Source organism: Centropristis striata, chromosome 15 (genome assembly GCF_030273125.1).
Source record: "Centropristis striata isolate RG_2023a ecotype Rhode Island chromosome 15, C.striata_1.0, whole genome shotgun sequence".
Classification (NCBI taxonomy): domain Eukaryota; kingdom Metazoa; phylum Chordata; class Actinopteri; order Perciformes; family Serranidae; genus Centropristis; species Centropristis striata.
The window spans coordinates 20,089,453-20,108,011 of NC_081531.1; the positions used below are offsets into that span (position 1 = coordinate 20,089,453).

The 18,559-nt window shown below is 46.2% G+C and overlaps 1 protein-coding gene across 1 annotated transcript; it reads left to right on the forward strand.

Annotated features, from left to right (window-relative positions):
• The first annotated feature begins 460 nt into the window (after positions 1–460).
• On the forward strand, positions 461–5,206 carry LOC131986209 (15-hydroxyprostaglandin dehydrogenase [NAD(+)]-like). The gene is made up of 8 exons (XM_059351061.1): positions 461–583; positions 1,125–1,222; positions 1,663–1,786; positions 2,019–2,125; positions 2,254–2,350; positions 3,151–3,227; positions 4,075–4,229; positions 5,086–5,206. Exons 2-8 carry the CDS (start codon positions 1,130–1,132, stop codon positions 5,204–5,206), a joined length of 774 nt encoding a protein of 257 aa, XP_059207044.1. The 5' UTR covers positions 461–583; positions 1,125–1,129.
• The last annotated feature ends 13,353 nt before the right edge of the window (positions 5,207–18,559 follow it).

The window sequence follows — 18,559 nt, forward strand, 5'->3', positions numbered from 1 at the left end:
CGGCTTCCCCCCTTTTTCAACTCTGGACTCTGTGGTACAGTACTGGGCACATATAGAAAGCAAGAACAAGTTTGTTAAACTTGAATCAATGGTGTTGATCTGTTGTGTGTTTGTTAAGTATGTTTGTGATATTTTGTGTAGCCACATCATTTGGAGTTATATGATTAATCTTGCTCTACAGACTTTAAGTTGTACATGTAAATGAACTCTAACTCATTTGATTTGCTCACACACTAATCCACATAAAATATACTTTATTTTTGGCTTCCTACAAACACATAGACTTTCAAGGCCACATGGTCTATTGTTCTCCCAAGAACAAAAGGGCTCCTGCCATTTTGATCAGCTTCAATGACCGCCCTTGGTCGGCCATTTTGTTACACACATTTCTCCCTCCCACACTTCCACTGTAAATAGTCTTTTAGATGAGTTATTGTGTGTTGTGTTTTGTTTGCTTCGCTTTGTTTTAGAATAAATATATTTTTGGATTAATACGCTGCCCCTTTTAATGTTGAACATGAATGAGTGATTCGCTAAACGTCTGCTATGAGAAGAACTTCCAAAGCCTTCAACCATTACTAAGGTAAATTATTAATCAATGTTCCAAATTGATAATTTGTTAACTTTACGAGACTGATTTACTATGATTTGCTATCTTTCCTCTTTCTAAGTAAAGAGGTGGTGCCCCGACAGTAACTTTAATTTATTTAAAGTATGAATATTAATTTAGTCAATTTCTGATTGCAAAATTGATCTAAATAAGCAGACACCCCTTACATCTCTGGGTGCCCCCTGTTGGAGGCAATTTGTATCTGCAACCAGATACCCCTACACATGTATGATGCTGTGAAAAACACTTAATAAAATGATAAAAGTTAAAATAATGAAAATATTGCTCTGTACTGATCAAAATGCAAAACTCAGAAATAAATCTTTTTAATTTATTTTAAAGGAAACATAGAATTGAAGTTTAACTCACTCCAGATTAGTTATTACAGTGCCTGCCTTGCCATCCCACTTTAATTAGGTTGGCATCACCTCTGTCACTGAGTTATCCCAGTTCATTCTTGTTCTTTATCAAGCAGGATCCTACAGCTGACCTCCCCGTCTCTTCTTACCAACAGCTGCAATGGCATTAAATGGTAAAACCGCAGTAGTGACTGGAGCAGCGATGGGGATAGGAAAAGCAATAACAGAGATACTCCTGCAAAACGGTGCCAAGGTAAACAACATAACACATCTAACTATGTGTGTGTGCATTTTTGTGAGCAACTGCATATGTTTATTGTGCATCTCAACAGCAAACCATCTTTAACCAGACAACCGTTTTGTATAGAAAATGTATATTAAGAGGTTAAGACACAGTCTGCATTTAACAATGAGTAGCTTTTTGATATGTAGATGCATTTAACTGTGAATGGTTTACAACAACACAAAAAATGAAATCAAGAGTTGTTTTTTGTATAATGTCATTAGACGCAGTATGTTTGACACTTTTTAAATAGCATATTTTCTGTAGTTCTTTATGTGCCCATTGAAGTGAAGTTCAGCCATAAAACGCAATACATGAAGACTGTTCAGTGCCCATTTTAATTCCATCTCTGAAAACAATAAAGCTTTGAAAAGTAGAAATGTATATCTGATTGTCCTTCATCTGTGCAGGTAGCTCTCCTGGATTGGAATGAAACTGCAGGGAAGAGTTTGAAGGAAGCCCTTGACAAACAGTACGGACAAGAGAATACACTGTTCTTCAAATGCAATGTTGAGTCAGAGGAGCAAATCAAAGGTATCTCTCTCACACACACACACACACACACACACACTCTCTCACACACACACATATACACACACAAACACACTCTCAAACACAGAACCTCTCTCTCACACACACACACACACACACACACACACACACACACACTTGGCTCTAGCAGCCAAGATGTACTGTATAACGTAGCTGCTGGAGTTCAACTTGTGTGTAAAATTATAGTAACTAACTGTTATTTTCTGCCTTCAAGCTGCCTTTCAGAAAACTGTAGAAACCTTTGGAGGAATAGACATCTTGTGCAATAACGCCGGCATCATGAATGAGACAGAGTGGGAGAAAACCATTTCCATAAACCTTGTAATAATGATTCTTGTATCTTACAGTCTTTATTCATGTCTGAATAAATAACTTATTAACAAATTTTACACTGATTAGCATCTCCTTACATAACCCTGTGTACACTACAGTAACTTTCTGTGATGTAGGTGGCTGTTGTCAGGGTGACCTACCTGGCTCTGGAGCACATGAACAAGTTGGCTGGAGGTCGTGGTGGAGTCATGGTCAACACTGCATCCATTGCAGGTACAACGCACAATTCATTTTAGTGTGTCTTCGCTTAAAAAAAAAAAAAAAAAAAAAAATAGAAAATGCAGTGAGCACTCATGATAGTTATATAACAATTTAGAACTATAAAGGAAACTGTAAAATAGGAAGTAATCAATTAGCAGAAGTTAAAGTTGAAAACACTGCTTATGCTGAGAGCTTTTGTCTCTATTACATCTCTGATATGATGTGCATAGGCTTATATATCATTATTATTATTTTACAAAAATACTGACTGACCTGTCACTCAAGACATTACACCACTATTTTATAGCATCAGATGACAAATTAAAATCAAACTTATAGGAAAACTAAACACTTGAAAACACACCACAGGGACAACAAGTACAGATGGATCTCAATAAATTAGAATATCATAGAAAAGTTCATTTATGTCAGTAATTTAATTTAAAAAATGGAAATAACACATTAAATAGATCCATTACACATATAATGAAACATTTCATTTCTTAATTTATTCTAATTATAATGATAATGACTTACATTTAATGAAGACCTAAAATCCAGTGTCTCAAAAATTTTACAAAAGACCAATTTAAAAAAAGTATGTTTAGTATGGAAATGTTGGCCTCTGAAAAGTATGTCCATCTATATGCACTCAATACTTGGGAGGGGCTATTTGACTTGAACTACTGGAAATTGGATGTTTTGGGTTCACTTTTGGCAAGTTGTCATGTACAGTTCATGGGCACAATAATTATTTTATTTAAAGGGAAATTACTTCATAAAAACAATGATAATAAAAAACCCATTTGCAGGTCTCCTTCCAGTTAGGTGCTGTCCTGTCTATTCAGCAGCTAAGCATGGAGTGATCGGCTTCACTCGAGCCTTTGCGGTAAGAAAGGTTTTTCTTATGATGAAGTTTACTGATCAAAAAATACCTGCTTGAATTTCTTTTCTCTGTAATACTTGTATTATACATTGTGCCTGTGAGCTGTTGAAGCCTAATGCCAGTATTCCACTGGATGCGTAACGACTCCGAAAGGGGTCCGTCCGCAACGGCTGCGTATCTACGCAGCCCGTCAACACCCACCGGATCCGTCTGTGTCGGAGCTGTTGCGGACAGCAGAGTACCGAGGATGCACGAGATCTCGCGAATTCACGCCTAATCAATTGATATAACTGGAAGATAATCAACATCTCCTCGTTAATGACTGGAGACAAATCCAGCGACTCCGTCTTAACGAGCGCTAACGAGGTTGGCCGGCTTGTTAACAAGAGCCTCTTGTTAACAAGCATTAGTGATCTCTGTTTGTTTACAACAAGCACCGGAGTGAGCGGTGTCAGTGGGGTGAAAAGACGAGTGAAAACCTCTAACCTGTTGATTTCAGGTCTTCAAGTTATGAAATACGATCCGCCGTGAACCCGAGGTACTTTATTTTTGAAAATATACCGGATGTTTTATTTTGTGTCTGTGCACGACTTCCTGTCCCGAACGATCTGTTCTGTGCTGAATTTATGCGTCGTGCTCCGTCGTCCGACAAAAATAGAAGCTCTGCGCAAGTGTTGCAAGGGCTGTCGGATGGCCATGCGTTATCGGACTCATTATGCAGCAGATCTGCAGTCAGTGGAATCTCACACATTGATTATAATGGGTGCGTAACAGCTCCTGACGACGGATCTGCAGCCGTTACACATCCAGTGGAATCCAGGGGTAATTGTGTGTATGTGTCTTTTAACAGGCTACCTCCACCGGTGCAGGCTACGGTATACGGATCAACGCCGTTTGCCCAAGTTATGTCCGAACTGACCTCTATTCCAACATTTATAGCAGTTTGGGACCATTTTGCCACCTTGCTCTATCAGTTGAACAATGTGAAGAGACAGGGGTTATAAAGTGAGTTGAAGGTTCCCTTGAAATCAAACCCAATTTTTTTTTTTATCTCCGTCAGGGATAGGATAAGCCTGGAAGGAATCATGTGTTCAGTCATTTGTTTTGCATGTGTGGATCTGTGGGTATAGGAGTAGAGATAGAAGAAGGGGAGGATAACTCCACTAAAATAGCAAGCCATAGATACAGTAAGAGAGCAGTCCTTTTCTCCAGCCTAGAAATGCTGCGAAACAGCATCGATAAGTATGAATAGGTGCTGTCACATCTTTTTAGCGGTTTAGCAGCAGACTGTTTCTTGCAGACTGTCACATTAATGAGAATAGAAGTTAATATAACTGCTAACGTTGGCTAGCGGTCTTCATGAAGTTCACGGCTAAGCTCTGATGTTCATGTTCCCATGAATGCTAACTGCAGCATGCAGCCTACATCCTGTGAGGCAGTCTAATGCAGAAGTGCCTTAAACCTGCATTATTTCTGATGCCCTGCAGGGGGTATCTCCACCACTTGCAAAAAGAAGTCTGATTGTATAAAAATCAATGAGAAAATAACTCAACTTCTCAATTGATTTACTTATTGCCTCAATATATATTCACATGTGTGTGTGGTCTAAATGGCTAGTTTCAAGTCTTCTTCAATACAGCATGATGTTTTTTTTGTTTACTATGGTAAATGAAGCTTGATATGTTTTAGGGCAGGGTTGTCTTATGATTGATAGTTAATTACCACAGTTCAGTGTGTTGACAAGATGCTGAACACAAGGCTTCAAACTCTGAGTCTACAAACCAATAGTCAATGTGGCAGTGACCATGTCCATTAGTTTTAAACCATCTACAATCTTAAACCACTGTGTCTTTTGTTTCAGTCCATCTGAGGTAGCCGAGTGTGTCCTCCAGCTGGTGACAGATGAGACGAAGAATGGAGAGGCCTTACTGGTGAAATATGGTGAAAAGAAATACATGACATTTCCTGTGTTAACCTTCTAAATCCGAAGCTGTTTCCGAAGTCGTGCACCTCTGTGGAATCAGCACAATCATGGCTAGAAGTGGCAACAAAAAACTTTTTTGTGTTTAGCGCTATTTCCGCTAAGGAGCACAGAATCGAATGTTTTTATCATGATACATATGCGCCAAACAATTTACTTCAGCAACATTTTAAATTAACATGTAGAATAAAGTGATTTTGTGAAAAATATCACAATTTTAAGTTTCATTGACGGAAGTGTTCGTAACCTGTTGGAATATTTAAATCTGATGTTAATGCTTGTTTTTACAGTTTCTTTATACGATAAATGGTATCTTCTGTGTGTAAAGACTGATTCCTGTAAATCATCAAGTTAAGTTTTGATTGCTACATGCCTTTGCCAATCAGATAGAACAGACAACATGATGATGTTCATCATGCTTATCATCAAGAAATATGTTGACTCATTACTTACCTGAATATGTTTTTTATAGTTCAACAAATGTATAGCTTACATTAACAATCTAAACCAATAAAACTTACCATATCTCTGTTTTCAGTCATTTGCAGTTGCTCCAACATCTTCAAAGTGCAAAGAGTCATTTGATTAAATATCAAAATTTTGTGATATGCAACATTAATCGACACCGAACTCAACATGATGTTAAACAAAATAATGCCCTACATGACTGCTGTTGGGAATCTGTCCAAACATCACTGTTCCTTTTGATGTTTGTTTGTTCTCTGTCTGTTGACAGATCCAGGAAATATAAAACAAAACATGTTCAAATATATAAAACATTTGAATAGAAGAACACATATTATTAAATATGTCTAATATAATAACCTACAACTCCAGCTGCAGGACTCCTCTTGCAGCCAAAACGTCTTTAAATTATTTTGCTTCTCACTCAGGAGTTGTAGCGTCTTAATGTTGTTAATCCTGCTCACTGATTTGTGGTACACAGCAGAAACAACCATTTGAAAAAAAAAAAAAAAACAGCATTATCAATGAACATAGTTAACAATACATCTACTGATGCACAGACTTGGACACATCATCAGTGTTGTATCCTAGACTCACTGGGTGTTTCGGGTCTTGCAACAGACCTCATCCAGGCGACCTGACCGAGGTGATCAGGTCTCGGCCTGTGTCCAAGTGGCATGCTCCACCCACTACAACCACTGCTCTCCACTTTTCAACCAGAGCCAGCTGTAGGCTTTTTCTGCAGCCACTACATGGTATGCCTATGGTTGACACCCGTTATGCCTCGTGAGCCATTGTCTTTGCTCAGGGAGTGGCTGGCAAACCCCTGACAGCCCACCTCCACTGGCACACACCTGGTCTTCACACCTCCCGTTCCTCTGAAAATCCTCCACCAGCTCCTGTTGCTTCTCCCTCTTTCTTTCTTGGGCCTCCTCCATCCTCTCCTCCCAGGGAACTTTGTGGCCTCTGATACCAAGATGATGTCTGGTCTCAATCTGGAGTGGGTGATGTGTGGTGGAATTTTCAGCTGCTTCTCCAGGTCAACTGTCATCACCCAGTCTCGGGCCATGGAGAGCAAACCCGTAGAGCAGTTCCTTGGTGTTTTTTCCGGCCTTTGTCCTTTGTCCTTTTCCTGAGCCTGTTGGTGTTCCTATACAGCCCAATGCTGCTTAGACTGCGTGGCAATCCTAGCCATCTTCGCAGATAACTGCTCACCTTTTGCTCAAAGCCTTCCACCAGTCATGGGGACCTTGTAGATGAGGAGAGGCCAGAGGATTCTTGGGAGGATCCCATGCTGGTAGACGCAGGTCTTGAATCTTCCAGGGAGTCCAGACTTGTCCACTGTCCTTAACCAGCCCTCCAGGTCAGTACTGATTGCCTTGATGAAATCTGCATCCTTCAGACTGCAGTTGAAGACCTTTCCGAGGCTCCTCACTGGCCTCTCAGTGACTGATGGGTCCTCCCAGGCTGAAGCGGAATCTGTCTGTTATCTTCCCCTTCTTCAGAACCAAAGACCGGGACTTTGCCGGTTTGAAGCTCATGCGAGCCCACGCTCGCATGAGCCCCAACCCCTGGAGTATCCACCTGGCTCCTGGTAAAGCTGTTGTTGTCACTGTGAGGTCATCCATGAAGGCTCTGATGGAAGGTTGCCTTACTCCAGACTTGCTGAGGGGACCTCTGCATTCTGGTTCAGCTGCCTTGACCGGCATGTTCATTGCCAACGCAAATAGGGTCACTGAGATTGTGCACCCAGTGATTATGCCAACTGCCAACTGCCAGCTGGTGCCAGTCAGATGTCATCTCGCCAGAGGAGATTCTCAAGCTGAACTTGCTGTAGTAGTCCAGGATGAGGTGTTTCACCTTCTGGGGAACATGGTGTTTCTCCAGTGCGACTTCCACCAGCTTGTGTGGTATCGAGCCATAGGCGTTGGTGAGATCCAGCCATTGCACCGCCAGATCCCCTCTACCTTCTCTCGCCTCCCTGATGAGTTGGGTTACCACGCCCGTGTGTTCCAGGCAACCAGGAACTCCTGGTATTCCTCCCTTCTGCACGGACTAATAATACAGTATGTATTATCTATAAATGCATGCCATTATAAATAAAAATGAGCACGATCTACTGAAGTGCTCAGTGAGGAAAACATGTTTTGTGGTAAATCGGTTCCTCTATGCTCTACACATTTACCAGTTTAACAGTGACACCCAGTGGTCTTCACATGAAATGGCATTGTCTTACAGATTGTGACAAAAATAAGAATGTTTGGGTGTAACAATCAGGACGAATATCAGTTAAACATTTCACTAAGTGAAAGTGGAAAATATTTATGAATATTAAAATATAGTATTTTTATTTCAGTTTTAGGAAGCAGAACTGTTTGTACTCAAGAGGAACTTAACAAGAGGGAGTTTGAAGCCAAAACTAAGTTTTTAAAAACTTACCTGAAAAACTGAATTTTTAGGAGGACTTTGGTGGAAACAAAACAGACATATACGGACTTAGGACATTAGCAGTACAATGGAGAAACTGCAATCCTCAAAAAAGTAGGGCTCTCGCCTCAGAGCTAGAAGGTCCTGGGTTCGATTCCCGCCAGGGTGCTGTGGGCGTTGGAGGCGTGTCCCCAGCTCCATGTCTCCGGTGTCTGCAGCGCTGAACGGTGTCGGCAAAAGGGCCTTTCTGTGTGGAGTTTGCATGTTCTCATGTTTGCATGATCCCCCCGAGGATCCCCTTACAGGGACCTCTCACAAAAACATGCATTGATCCTGGTCGCTATAGAGCCTTCCTCTGGTCGGTCGGGGCGCCTGATGGGGGGGAGAGGAACCGGTGCGAATAACGTGATCCTCCCACGTGCTACGTCCCACCGGGGAATCTCCCCCTGTCAGGTGACAAGAAGGGCCTGCTAACTCCGCATGTATCGGAGGAAGCATGGGACTAGTTCAGGGCTCTTCCCAGGCCGACAGGGACCCCCAGGATCATGACATAGGACAAACTGGGTGATAAATAAAATGGGTTACAAAATCGTGGGATAAAAATTTATTTAAAAAAAACAAAAACAAAAAACATACCTATGCAGTACAGAGTTAGCAGATACATAAAGTAAGTGACAGATAATCAGTGACAGATAATCTATCCTTTCTGGTTGTCATAGCAGGTGCTAAAATAATCATATGACATGCTTAAACCCACCGATGGACTCAGGATGTTTGAGAGGCAGGGTGGAGAATAACATTTATTTATCTCAATACTATTGTCCGCTAAAAGGCCACCCTTTAGAGTGGACAGGGTCCATCAGTGTTACAACCCATGGTTGTGTATTGTGTCACCGATACTAGATATTACTAAAAAAAAGACATATTACATACCAGTATAGCATGATTAAAAAAATTAGCATGTTTTCTGAATTTCATGCAAATTTTTGAGACAGTAGCAGTGTAGGAAAAGGTTCAAACGTTAATTGTAATTACACGCCTGTAGCCCATATTTTGACGATGTGTTACATCTCACAGATATAAACACAGTGCAACCTCTTCCTGCCATCACTGTTTTCTCCTTTTGGGTTCTATCTTTTGATTTTGTACTAAAACCTGCATTATTTCTGATGCTCAGTAGGGGGCGACTCTAGTGGTTGCAAAAAAAGGTTATTTACACTTGATTGTTACAATTTATTACCTCAGTAGACTGGTGAGTTTGTTGTCTCAATGGCTTGTTTCAAGTCTTCTTTAATGATGTGTATTTTGTTTATTATGGTATATAAAGCATGGTGTGCTTTAGTGCATGGTATGCTTTAGTGCAGGGCATAATGAATGAAAACCATCTCCATAAACCTTGTAATAATGATTCTTGTATCTTATAGTCTTTATCCAGGTCAGATGAAATAACTTATTAACAAATTTTACACTGATTAACATCTCCTTCCATAACCCTGTGTGAGGAATGTGCAGAGTGCAAATTATATGCAAAAATGTGCGGAAGAGAAAGAAAGAAAACTCCAACTCCAGGAGTTACATCAAGAAATGTATTGACTAAAGGGGGGACTGTCTGGTGTCCAGCCCGAAGACAGGCGATACGGTCCCGCTGTAGGCCTATTTGTTGGAAAAGGAAGACTGGGCAAGTCTTGCCTGAAAACAGGGATTTAGTGTTACGGCTCCACCCACACCCTCCTCCTCTGCTCCTTCACACCCCTCTGTTCCGGCCTCAGCCACTCCCAGCACCTCAGCTCGCTCCCAGCGGGCACTCCTCAGACACAGCTGCAACAGGTTAGTTGACGAGGTGAATGAGCCGGATCACTGCACACCTGCTGCCACTCTCCAATCAACCCCTCTGCCTACAAGACTCCAGCTCTCCTGCCAGTCATCGCCAGATCTTCCCTGATTGTTACCTGGCAAGTACCTAGAAGAGAAGAGAAGTGTTTTGTTGCTGTTGCCTTTTTGCCTTTTGGCTTTTTGAACCTTTTTGCCTCCTTGCCTTGCTCCAACTCATATTCAACCTCTCTTCCCACAGATCTCCCCTCTCCAGCAGTGATCCGGCTTGCCTGCCCGTCAACCAGCCCAGTCACCTCACCTGCTCTTCACCTCCAGCTCACCTCCGGTTCCCCTCCAGCTCACCTCCAGCTCCCCTCCAGCTCACCCAGCCTTTTCCCCCCACATCACCCTACTAATAAAACCCTGAACTCTACTAAATCCTGCCTCCTGTGTTGTGCGCTCGAGCCTCTCCCCGCTACCCCTAACAGAAGATCTGGCCATGGACCCAGGCTCGGCAGACACAGGAGAGCGGACCCAAACCCCGCTTCCTGAACCCGCACAACAGGCTCTCCAGGCCCAAGGGAGAGTTATTTCGGACCACAGCCGTCTCCTCAGGGAGGCTTCAGTTTCTGTCCAGTCCCTGGGTGACCGGCTCCTGGCCCAGGAGGCTCTACAGCAGGGGCGCTCTTCCCAGGTCCAGAACCTCACATCGATGGTCCAGGCCCTGTCGGAGCAGGTGGCGGCACTTATGGCTGCCATCACCCCCCTGGCTGCCCCTGCCGCAGGTCCACCCCCGTTGGCTGCTCCGCCTCCGGCCCTGTCTTCCGTCCAGCCCCGTGAGCCCAACTTGGCCAGTCCCCGCCCCTTCGACGGGACCTTTTCCCAGTTCCGTGGCTTCGTCATGCAGTGTGAGTTGATATTTTCCCATCAACCCAGCCAGTTCCTCACACCAGCAGCCCGTGTGGCCTTCATCACCAACCTCACCACCAGCGAGGCCCTGAATTGGGCCCAGGCCATCCTCAGCTCTCGCCCGGCTTTGTTTGATGACTACACCACCTTCCTCGCTGAGTTCAGGAGGGTCTTCGACCACCCCACTGCCGGGCAGGAGATTGGGGCACGGCTGATGTCCCTCCGCCAGGGGAACCGGACAGCAGCTGCCTTCTCCACGGAGTTTCGCACTCTTGCCGCTGGGAGTGGTTGGAATGACGCTGGGCTAAGGAGCGCTTTTCGTCAGGGGCTGAGTGAGAACATCAAGGACGAACTCATCAGAGACAAGCCCTCCACTCTGGACGAACTGGTGGCCTTGGCTATTGATGTGGACGAGCGCATCAGGGAGCGCCAGCGTGAGAGGCGGCCCCCGACCAGCTCATCACGGCCCTGGAACACCATCCTCGGGGCCTCCCCACCAAGGGCCAACCCCCCTGTTCGAGAACCAGCCACCACCTGCCCCTCCCTGTCAAAAGGAGTAGGCTCACCCGAAGGGGGATTGCGGGTGAGCCGAATTACTCACTCCCCACCACCTATCAGCCCAGCCAGGTTCCCTGTCACCCTCTCCTGGCAGGGTCAGACTATTTCAGTCGGGGCCATCATAGACTCAGGGGCAGACGGGAACTTCCTGGACGCCCAGTTTGCCCGCTCGGCTGCCCTCCCCCTCGTCGCCCTGGAGTCCCCACTTGCAGTATCTGCCCTTGATGGACACAGTCTGGGGCCCCTCACCCACCGCACAAGACCCCTCTCCATGACCATCTCCGGGAACCATGTGGAGACTATCGACTTCTATGTCCTCAATTCTCCCCAAGCCCCCCTCATTCTGGGCCGACCATGGCTTGAGCTCCACATTCCCCATGTCAGCTATGGTGAGGGGCGCATCCTCAGCTGGAGTACGGCCTGCTATGCGCGGTGTCTCCGTGCTGCTCATACCCCGTCGTCACCACCACAGCCCCCTCCAGCTCCCCCCAACCTCTCCTCCGTACCAGAGGTCTACCATGACTTAGGAGAGGCCTTCAGTAAAGAGCGTGCACGCACCCTGCCCCCGCACCGGCCCTATGACTGTGCCATTGAGCTCCGCCCTGGCAGCAAACACCCGGTCAGCCGCCTGTACAACCTTGCCCCTCCAGAGAAGGCCGCCATGGATGAGTACATCTCCGAGAGCCTGGCCGAGGGGCTTATCCGACCTTCTCACTCCCCGGTGGCAGCGGGATTTTTCTTTGTGAAGAAGAAGGATGGGTCCCTCAGGCCGTGCATTGACTACCGTGAGCTCAACGCCATCACCATCCGGAACACCTACCCTCTCCCCCTCATGAGCTCCAACTTCGAGCCCCTCCTCGGGGCCACGGTGTTCACTAAGTTGGACCTACGGAACGCATACCATCTGGTCCGGATCCGTGAGGGGGACGAGTGGAAGACGGCTTTCAAGACCCCCCGTGGCCACTATGAATACCGAGTGATGCCCTTCGGCCTAACCAACGCCCCCTCGGTTTTCCAGGCCCTGATGAACGACGTGCTGAGGGATATGTTGGACATCTTTGTGGTCCTGTACCTGGATGACATCCTGGTGTTCTCCAGAGACTCCGAGGAACACGTCCAGCATGTCCGCCTCGTCATCCAGCGTCTCTTGGAGAACCGACTGTTTATTAAGGCTGAGAAATGCATCTTCCACGCTCCCTCCGTGGAATTTCTGGGACTCATTGTGGAGGGGGGACGGACCCGGCCTGACCCTAAGAAGATCCGGGCAGTCGTCGACTGGGAACAGCCTACCTCCCGCAAGCAGCTGCAGTCCTTCCTCGGCTTCGCCAACTTTTATCGCCGGTTCGTTCGGGACTACAGTCGGGTGGCTGCCCCCCTCACTGCCCTCACCTCCTCTCTGCGACCGTTTGCCTGGACACCAGGGGCCAGTACCGCCTTCGCTGACCTGAAGAGGCGCTTCACCTCTGCACCAATCCTGGTCAACCCAGATCCCACGAAGCCCTTCATAGTGGAGGTGGACGCCTCAGACACGGGCGTGGGCGGTGTCCTCTCTCAGCGGGCTGCTGACCAGAAGATGCGCCCCTGTGCCTTCTTTTCCCGTCGCTACTCCCCCGCTGAGGCCAACTACGACATCGGTAACCGGGAGCTACTGGCTGTTGTGGAGGCATTCCAGGAGTGGCGGCACTGGCTGGAGGGCGCAGAGCACCCCATCACCGTTCTATCAGACCACAAGAATCTGACATACATCAGGTCGGCCAGGAGGTTGACCTCCCGCCAGGCACGCTGGGCCCTGTTCCTCGGGCGGTTCGACTTCACCATCACGTTCCGCCCGGGGTCCCTGAACAATAAGGCTGACTCTCTGTCTCGGTGTCATGCGGCGGGGGAGGAGCCTACCACTCCAGATACCATCCTTCCTTCCTCCCGGGTCATCGGAGTGGTCAATATGGACATCGAGGCAGCGGTCATAAGGGCTCAGCACACCCAGCCCGACCCTGGGACTGGTCCACCTGGTCGTCTCTTCGTTCCGGAGGCCGTCAGAGCCACGGTAATCCAGTGGGGTCATGCCAGCCGCTTTGCCTGCCACCCGGGGGCCCGACGTACCCTGTCCTTCCTGCGCCGGCAGTTCTGGTGGCCTACTATGGCAGAGGATGTCCGGGGGTACGTCTCAGCCTGCCCCACTTGTGCCCGCAGCAAGACATCCCATCAGCCCCCGTCTGGTCTGCTGCGGCCCCTCCCCGTACCCAGTCGTCCATGGTCCCACATCGCGGTCGACTTTGTGACTGGTCTCCCCCTGTCCCAGGGTGACTCAGTCATCCTCACCATTGTGGACCGATTTTCAAAGTCTGTGCGGTTGGTGGCCCTGGCGAAGCTGCCAACCGCAGCGGAGACTGCAGAGCTGCTGACTGCCCATGTCTTCAGGCTGTACGGGCTCCCCCAGGATGTGGTGTCTGACCGTGGTCCCCAGTTCACCTCGAAGGTGTGGCAGGCCTTCTGTGGGGGTATTGGGGCCACGGCAAGCCTCTCATCCGGCTACCACCCCCAGACCAACGGGCAGGCCGAGAGGACAAACCAAAGTCTGGAGTCGGCACTCCGCTGCATGGCTTCCCTCCATCCATCCTCCTGGAGCAGGGACCTGCCCTGGGTTGAGTACTCCCTGAATGCCATGGTCAGCGACTCCACCGGCCGGTCACCTTTTGAGTGCTCCCTGGGGTACCAGCCCCCCCTGCTCCCACTCCAGGAGGCTGATGCTTCGGTCCCGTCTGTCCAGGCTCACATCCGTCGGTGTCGGCGGGTTTGGGCCTCTGTGCGCTCGGCTCTGCTCCGTGCTACGTCGCGGGCCGCTCGGGGTGCCAACCGGCGCCGCTCCCCTGCACCTGAGTACCAGGCCGGCCAGCAGGTTTGGTTGTCCACTGCTGACCTCCCCCTCCACGTCCCCTCCCGGAAGCTGGCGCCCAGGTTCATCGGCCCCTATGTCATCGACCGGGTGATCAACCCTGTGGCTGTCCGGCTGGTCCTCCCCCACTCCCTTCGGCGTGTCCACCCGGTGTTCCACGTCTCCCGGGTCAAGCCCGTCGTCACAAATGCTCTTGTGCCGCCGGCTCCTGCTCCGCCCCCTCCTCAGCTGGTGGATGGTCACCCTCAGTGGGCGGTTCGGCGGCTCCTTCGGGCCCGGCGCCAGGGCAGGGGGTTCCAGTACCTTGTTGACTGGGAGGGGTATGGGCCTGAGGAACGGAGCTGGGTTCCCAGGTCGCAGATCATGTCCCCTGCCCTCCTCCGGGACTTCTACAGGGCCCACCCTGATGCCCCGGGTGGGCCCCGGATGGCCGCACCTGGAGGTGCTCGCTCGGGGGGGGGTCCTGTTACGGCTCCACCCACACCCTCCTCCTCTGCTCCTTCACACCCCTCTGTTCCGGCCTCAGCCACTCCCAGCACCTCAGCTCGCTCCCAGCGGGCACTCCTCAGACACAGCTGCAACAGGTTAGTTGACGAGGTGAATGAGCCGGATCACTGCACACCTGCTGCCACTCTCCAATCAACCCCTCTGCCTACAAGACTCCAGCTCTCCTGCCAGTCATCGCCAGATCTTCCCTGATTGTTACCTGGCAAGTACCTAGAAGAGAAGAGAAGTGTTTTGTTGCTGTTGCCTTTTTGCCTTTTGGCTTTTTGAACCTTTTTGCCTCCTTGCCTTGCTCCAACTCATATTCAACCTCTCTTCCCACAGATCTCCCCTCTCCAGCAGTGATCCGGCTTGCCTGCCCGTCAACCAGCCCAGTCACCTCACCTGCTCTTCACCTCCAGCTCACCTCCGGTTCCCCTCCAGCTCACCTCCAGCTCCCCTCCAGCTCACCCAGCCTTTTCCCCCCACATCACCCTACTAATAAAACCCTGAACTCTACTAAATCCTGCCTCCTGTGTTGTGCGCTCGAGCCTCTCCCCGCTACCCCTAACATTTAGTCTGCTGTATAAATAGTGAAAGGGGGATCATAAATCCAGCCTGAAAACAGGGATTCGGTCCACTGTGTTTTTAAATGGGGGACCATAAGTCCAGCCAGAAGACGGAAAATTCGGTTCTCTGTGTTGATTTTAAAGGGGGATTTTTTTTTTCAAGAAAGTCCAGCCGAAAAGCAGGAGACGAGGTCTCGCTGTATTGTTTTAATCAAGACGTTTTCATAACGTGTGTGTATATAATAATAAATCAAAGTTATCCATGAAGGGTTGAAATGTCTGGGCTGGGTCTTTTCTCATAGAGTGAATTAAAAGAGCACATGTGTGTCTCTCCTCTTAGATTTGTCTGTGGGGAATTGTGGGAGGTTTGTTTTAAACTGTTGGTGACTGTCAGATTGTATTTAAAACTGTGTGCTGAACTGAGTTAAACTCCCAGAGATTGAGCGCAATATTTCTTATAAATATTGTAGAAGCTTCTCAATCTGGTTCAAAACACGGGGCAATGTGTCCAATACAATCTTTTGACTTGAGCACGTGTGGCAAAGTGATTTATATGTGAACATATATATCATAGAAAAAAGGTTTTGCATTTCATTCAGCGGAGTAAAAATATGGAATGGGATGTGTGAAGAATTTAAACAATGTTCAAACATTAAACACTTCAAAATCAAATTTAAAGAGCATGTCTTCACACGATATAGGGATGAAAACAGGTGTGTGAGATGAAAGTAGGTGGGTGCTGCGTGGGTGTGTGTGTACTTGTGTGTGTGTGGGATGGTAACAAGTTATGTAGGTTAATAATGGTAATAATGCGTTTATACACTACATTACTATGTGTTATATATACAAAAATATAAACATTATCTGTTGAAGTATCCACACACTGCTCAGTTTTTATTTTTATTTTATTTTTACAAGACCAAAGGTGATACATTGGACTTTACGTTTATTACTGAAGTTGTGGTGGATAGTGCTGGTCTACCATTATAGTGCATTGTATTGACAGTGTTTACTGTGTAATACTGTCTGTTTGTTCTTTTTATGTCAGTCATGCCAATGTTGAATTTATGACAGCCCCGTAAAAGATTGGGCAATTTAATCCACAGTAGCAGTGGATTTAATTGCATTGTAATTTAGTTGTATGATATGTGATAAATATATAATGCATAGAGTATTGGTTAAATTTATTTGGTGACATTTATCAAAAGAAACTGGCAATGATTACCTAATTTTAGTGAGTAATGTAACATAATGCAAGCAAGTAAATTAAAATGTCAAGCACAAGAAAATAACTAATATCTACTAAATAACTTCATAACAGCAAATACTACAGATATATAAAGTGTTCTTAAATTTTTGAGTAAAATTATGTTCTTGCTTATGAAAAACAAATAGACTTTACTTAATTTGTTTAAATAAATATAACTGAAAACGTGGATGTAATTAAGTAAATGTTACTTAATATCTTCAGAACTGATATGTTTTATGGAAAGTAAAATCGACTTGATACTGGCAAGTGAGTGTTACTTGATATTGCAGCATTAAATTTTACTTAAATCATTTGTGTGCAAATACTGACAATATATTTTTTTAAGTAAATCTTACGTTATTTTTCTCAGTGTAGAAAAAGACAGAGAGGAGCCAAGGCCACAGATAAGGCAGAGAGAAATAGAGAGAGAGGTAGCCTGGTCTCCTTCAGGCCTGTTGTTTTGTTTATGGATACACAGCATTTTTCTTTTCAAATTAACAGCTACACTCACTCACCCATACTGACTTTCACTGATAATCACACCTCATGGTATCTTTGGTTTATGTTTTGATTGATTTATTATCCTTTATGTGTTGTGCTTTGGGCGGAGGAGTTTTTCCTGGTCTGTGTGGAAGCATAGTATAATTGTAATTGACTGGTGTGCAGAATATTACTGTAATGTGAACAAGTGTTCCCCTGTTAGACCAAGTGGCGTTACCCCTTTGGGTTTCGTCTTGTTTTTTGTTTTACTAGTGTTGTGGTGGCTCTGGTTAGAGCATTTGTCTCGGGAGCACATCCATGGTCAAGGGTAGGTCCCAGTTTCTGGTTGCTTCCCCTCGCCATGGGCTTCAGTGCGTAAGTACCCGCCGCTGGTCATCCACGTGAAGACTAGGGCTGAGATTGTTAGACAGTAATGGTCAGGTAGTCAGCTAGAGGGGCACATTGTTTACTGTCTAGGCCATAGTGTTTGGCTGGTTGTGCACCAGGTGGCTGCACTGTTCATTGCATTGATTTTTGCGCACACCCAAGTATGACAAGTGTTGATGAGTTATTTTTTATTTATTTTTATTTTTATTTTATTTATCTTTTATTTTTATTCTTTATTTTTATTGCTCCTTTAGTGGAGTTTTTTGGCTCTCTGCACAAAAGAGCAGCTGCTAAAAATAGCACAACATTATGGCCTTGATGTTGGTGACAAACTTATAAAAGACAGAGTGAAAGTTGTCTTGAAGGCCAGTTTAAAAAATTAAAAAATAAAATAAAAAAAAGAGGGGGGATTTATCAGAAGTCCCGTCAGCTGTTTTCACCATGTAATATGTTGTCTCTACTTGTTGTGGCATACAGGTTTAACGTTTAAACAGCAGAGAGGGTTACTTTAGATGCACAGAGCTTCAGATGCATAGAGAGCAATTTAGTCCATTCATTAATTTGGTCTGGATGTCAGCAAAATACAGCTGTTTTAAATGCAGTCTATTTTTACCCCATTGGTCAAAGTTATTTTATAATAGATTTTTGAAAAGGCTAAAAGCACTTTTTCAAATGGATATTTGACTCACAATCTGCCTGAATTTATATACTTGCCCAGCATTTCTTGCAATTTATTCTCCAATACTTATTCAGTTATTATCAGTGTACTGAGATACTTTGTGATTTATTTGGTTTCATTTCCACTGAGTGTGCTTCACTATTCTACAGTAAATACTTTGAAGGACCGGCCACTGTGGGTGAAAGGGGGGTGCCCTTGGATTTACCACAGTTGGGCCATGTGTCCTTTTGCTGGACATTAATTGCACTTGAAGCCTTCTGTCTACACAGGTCCAGGAGACATGACAGCTCCAGACAGAGAAAAGCTCGGGTATGGGTGTAAGACTCTCTGAGTGGGTGTGGCTGAAGGTCATCAAAAGGAAGTGGACGGAACCACGTTGGGCAGGTCCATATCAGGTTGAAACAGCAACAACATATGCTTGATCTCTGTTCTGTTTTACCTGG

Excerpts from the sequence above, each read along its gene's own strand:
- LOC131986209 (XM_059351061.1), top strand. The coding sequence starts at position 1,130 with ATGGCATTAAATGGTAAAACCGCAGTAGTGACTGGAGCAGCGATGGGG. Across the intron at positions 2,126-2,253 it reads AAACCATTTCCATAAACCTT|GTGGCTGTTGTCAGGGTGAC; the intron begins GTAATAATGATT and ends TCTGTGATGTAG. Across the intron at positions 3,228-4,074 it reads GCTTCACTCGAGCCTTTGCG|GCTACCTCCACCGGTGCAGG; the intron begins GTAAGAAAGGTT and ends GTCTTTTAACAG.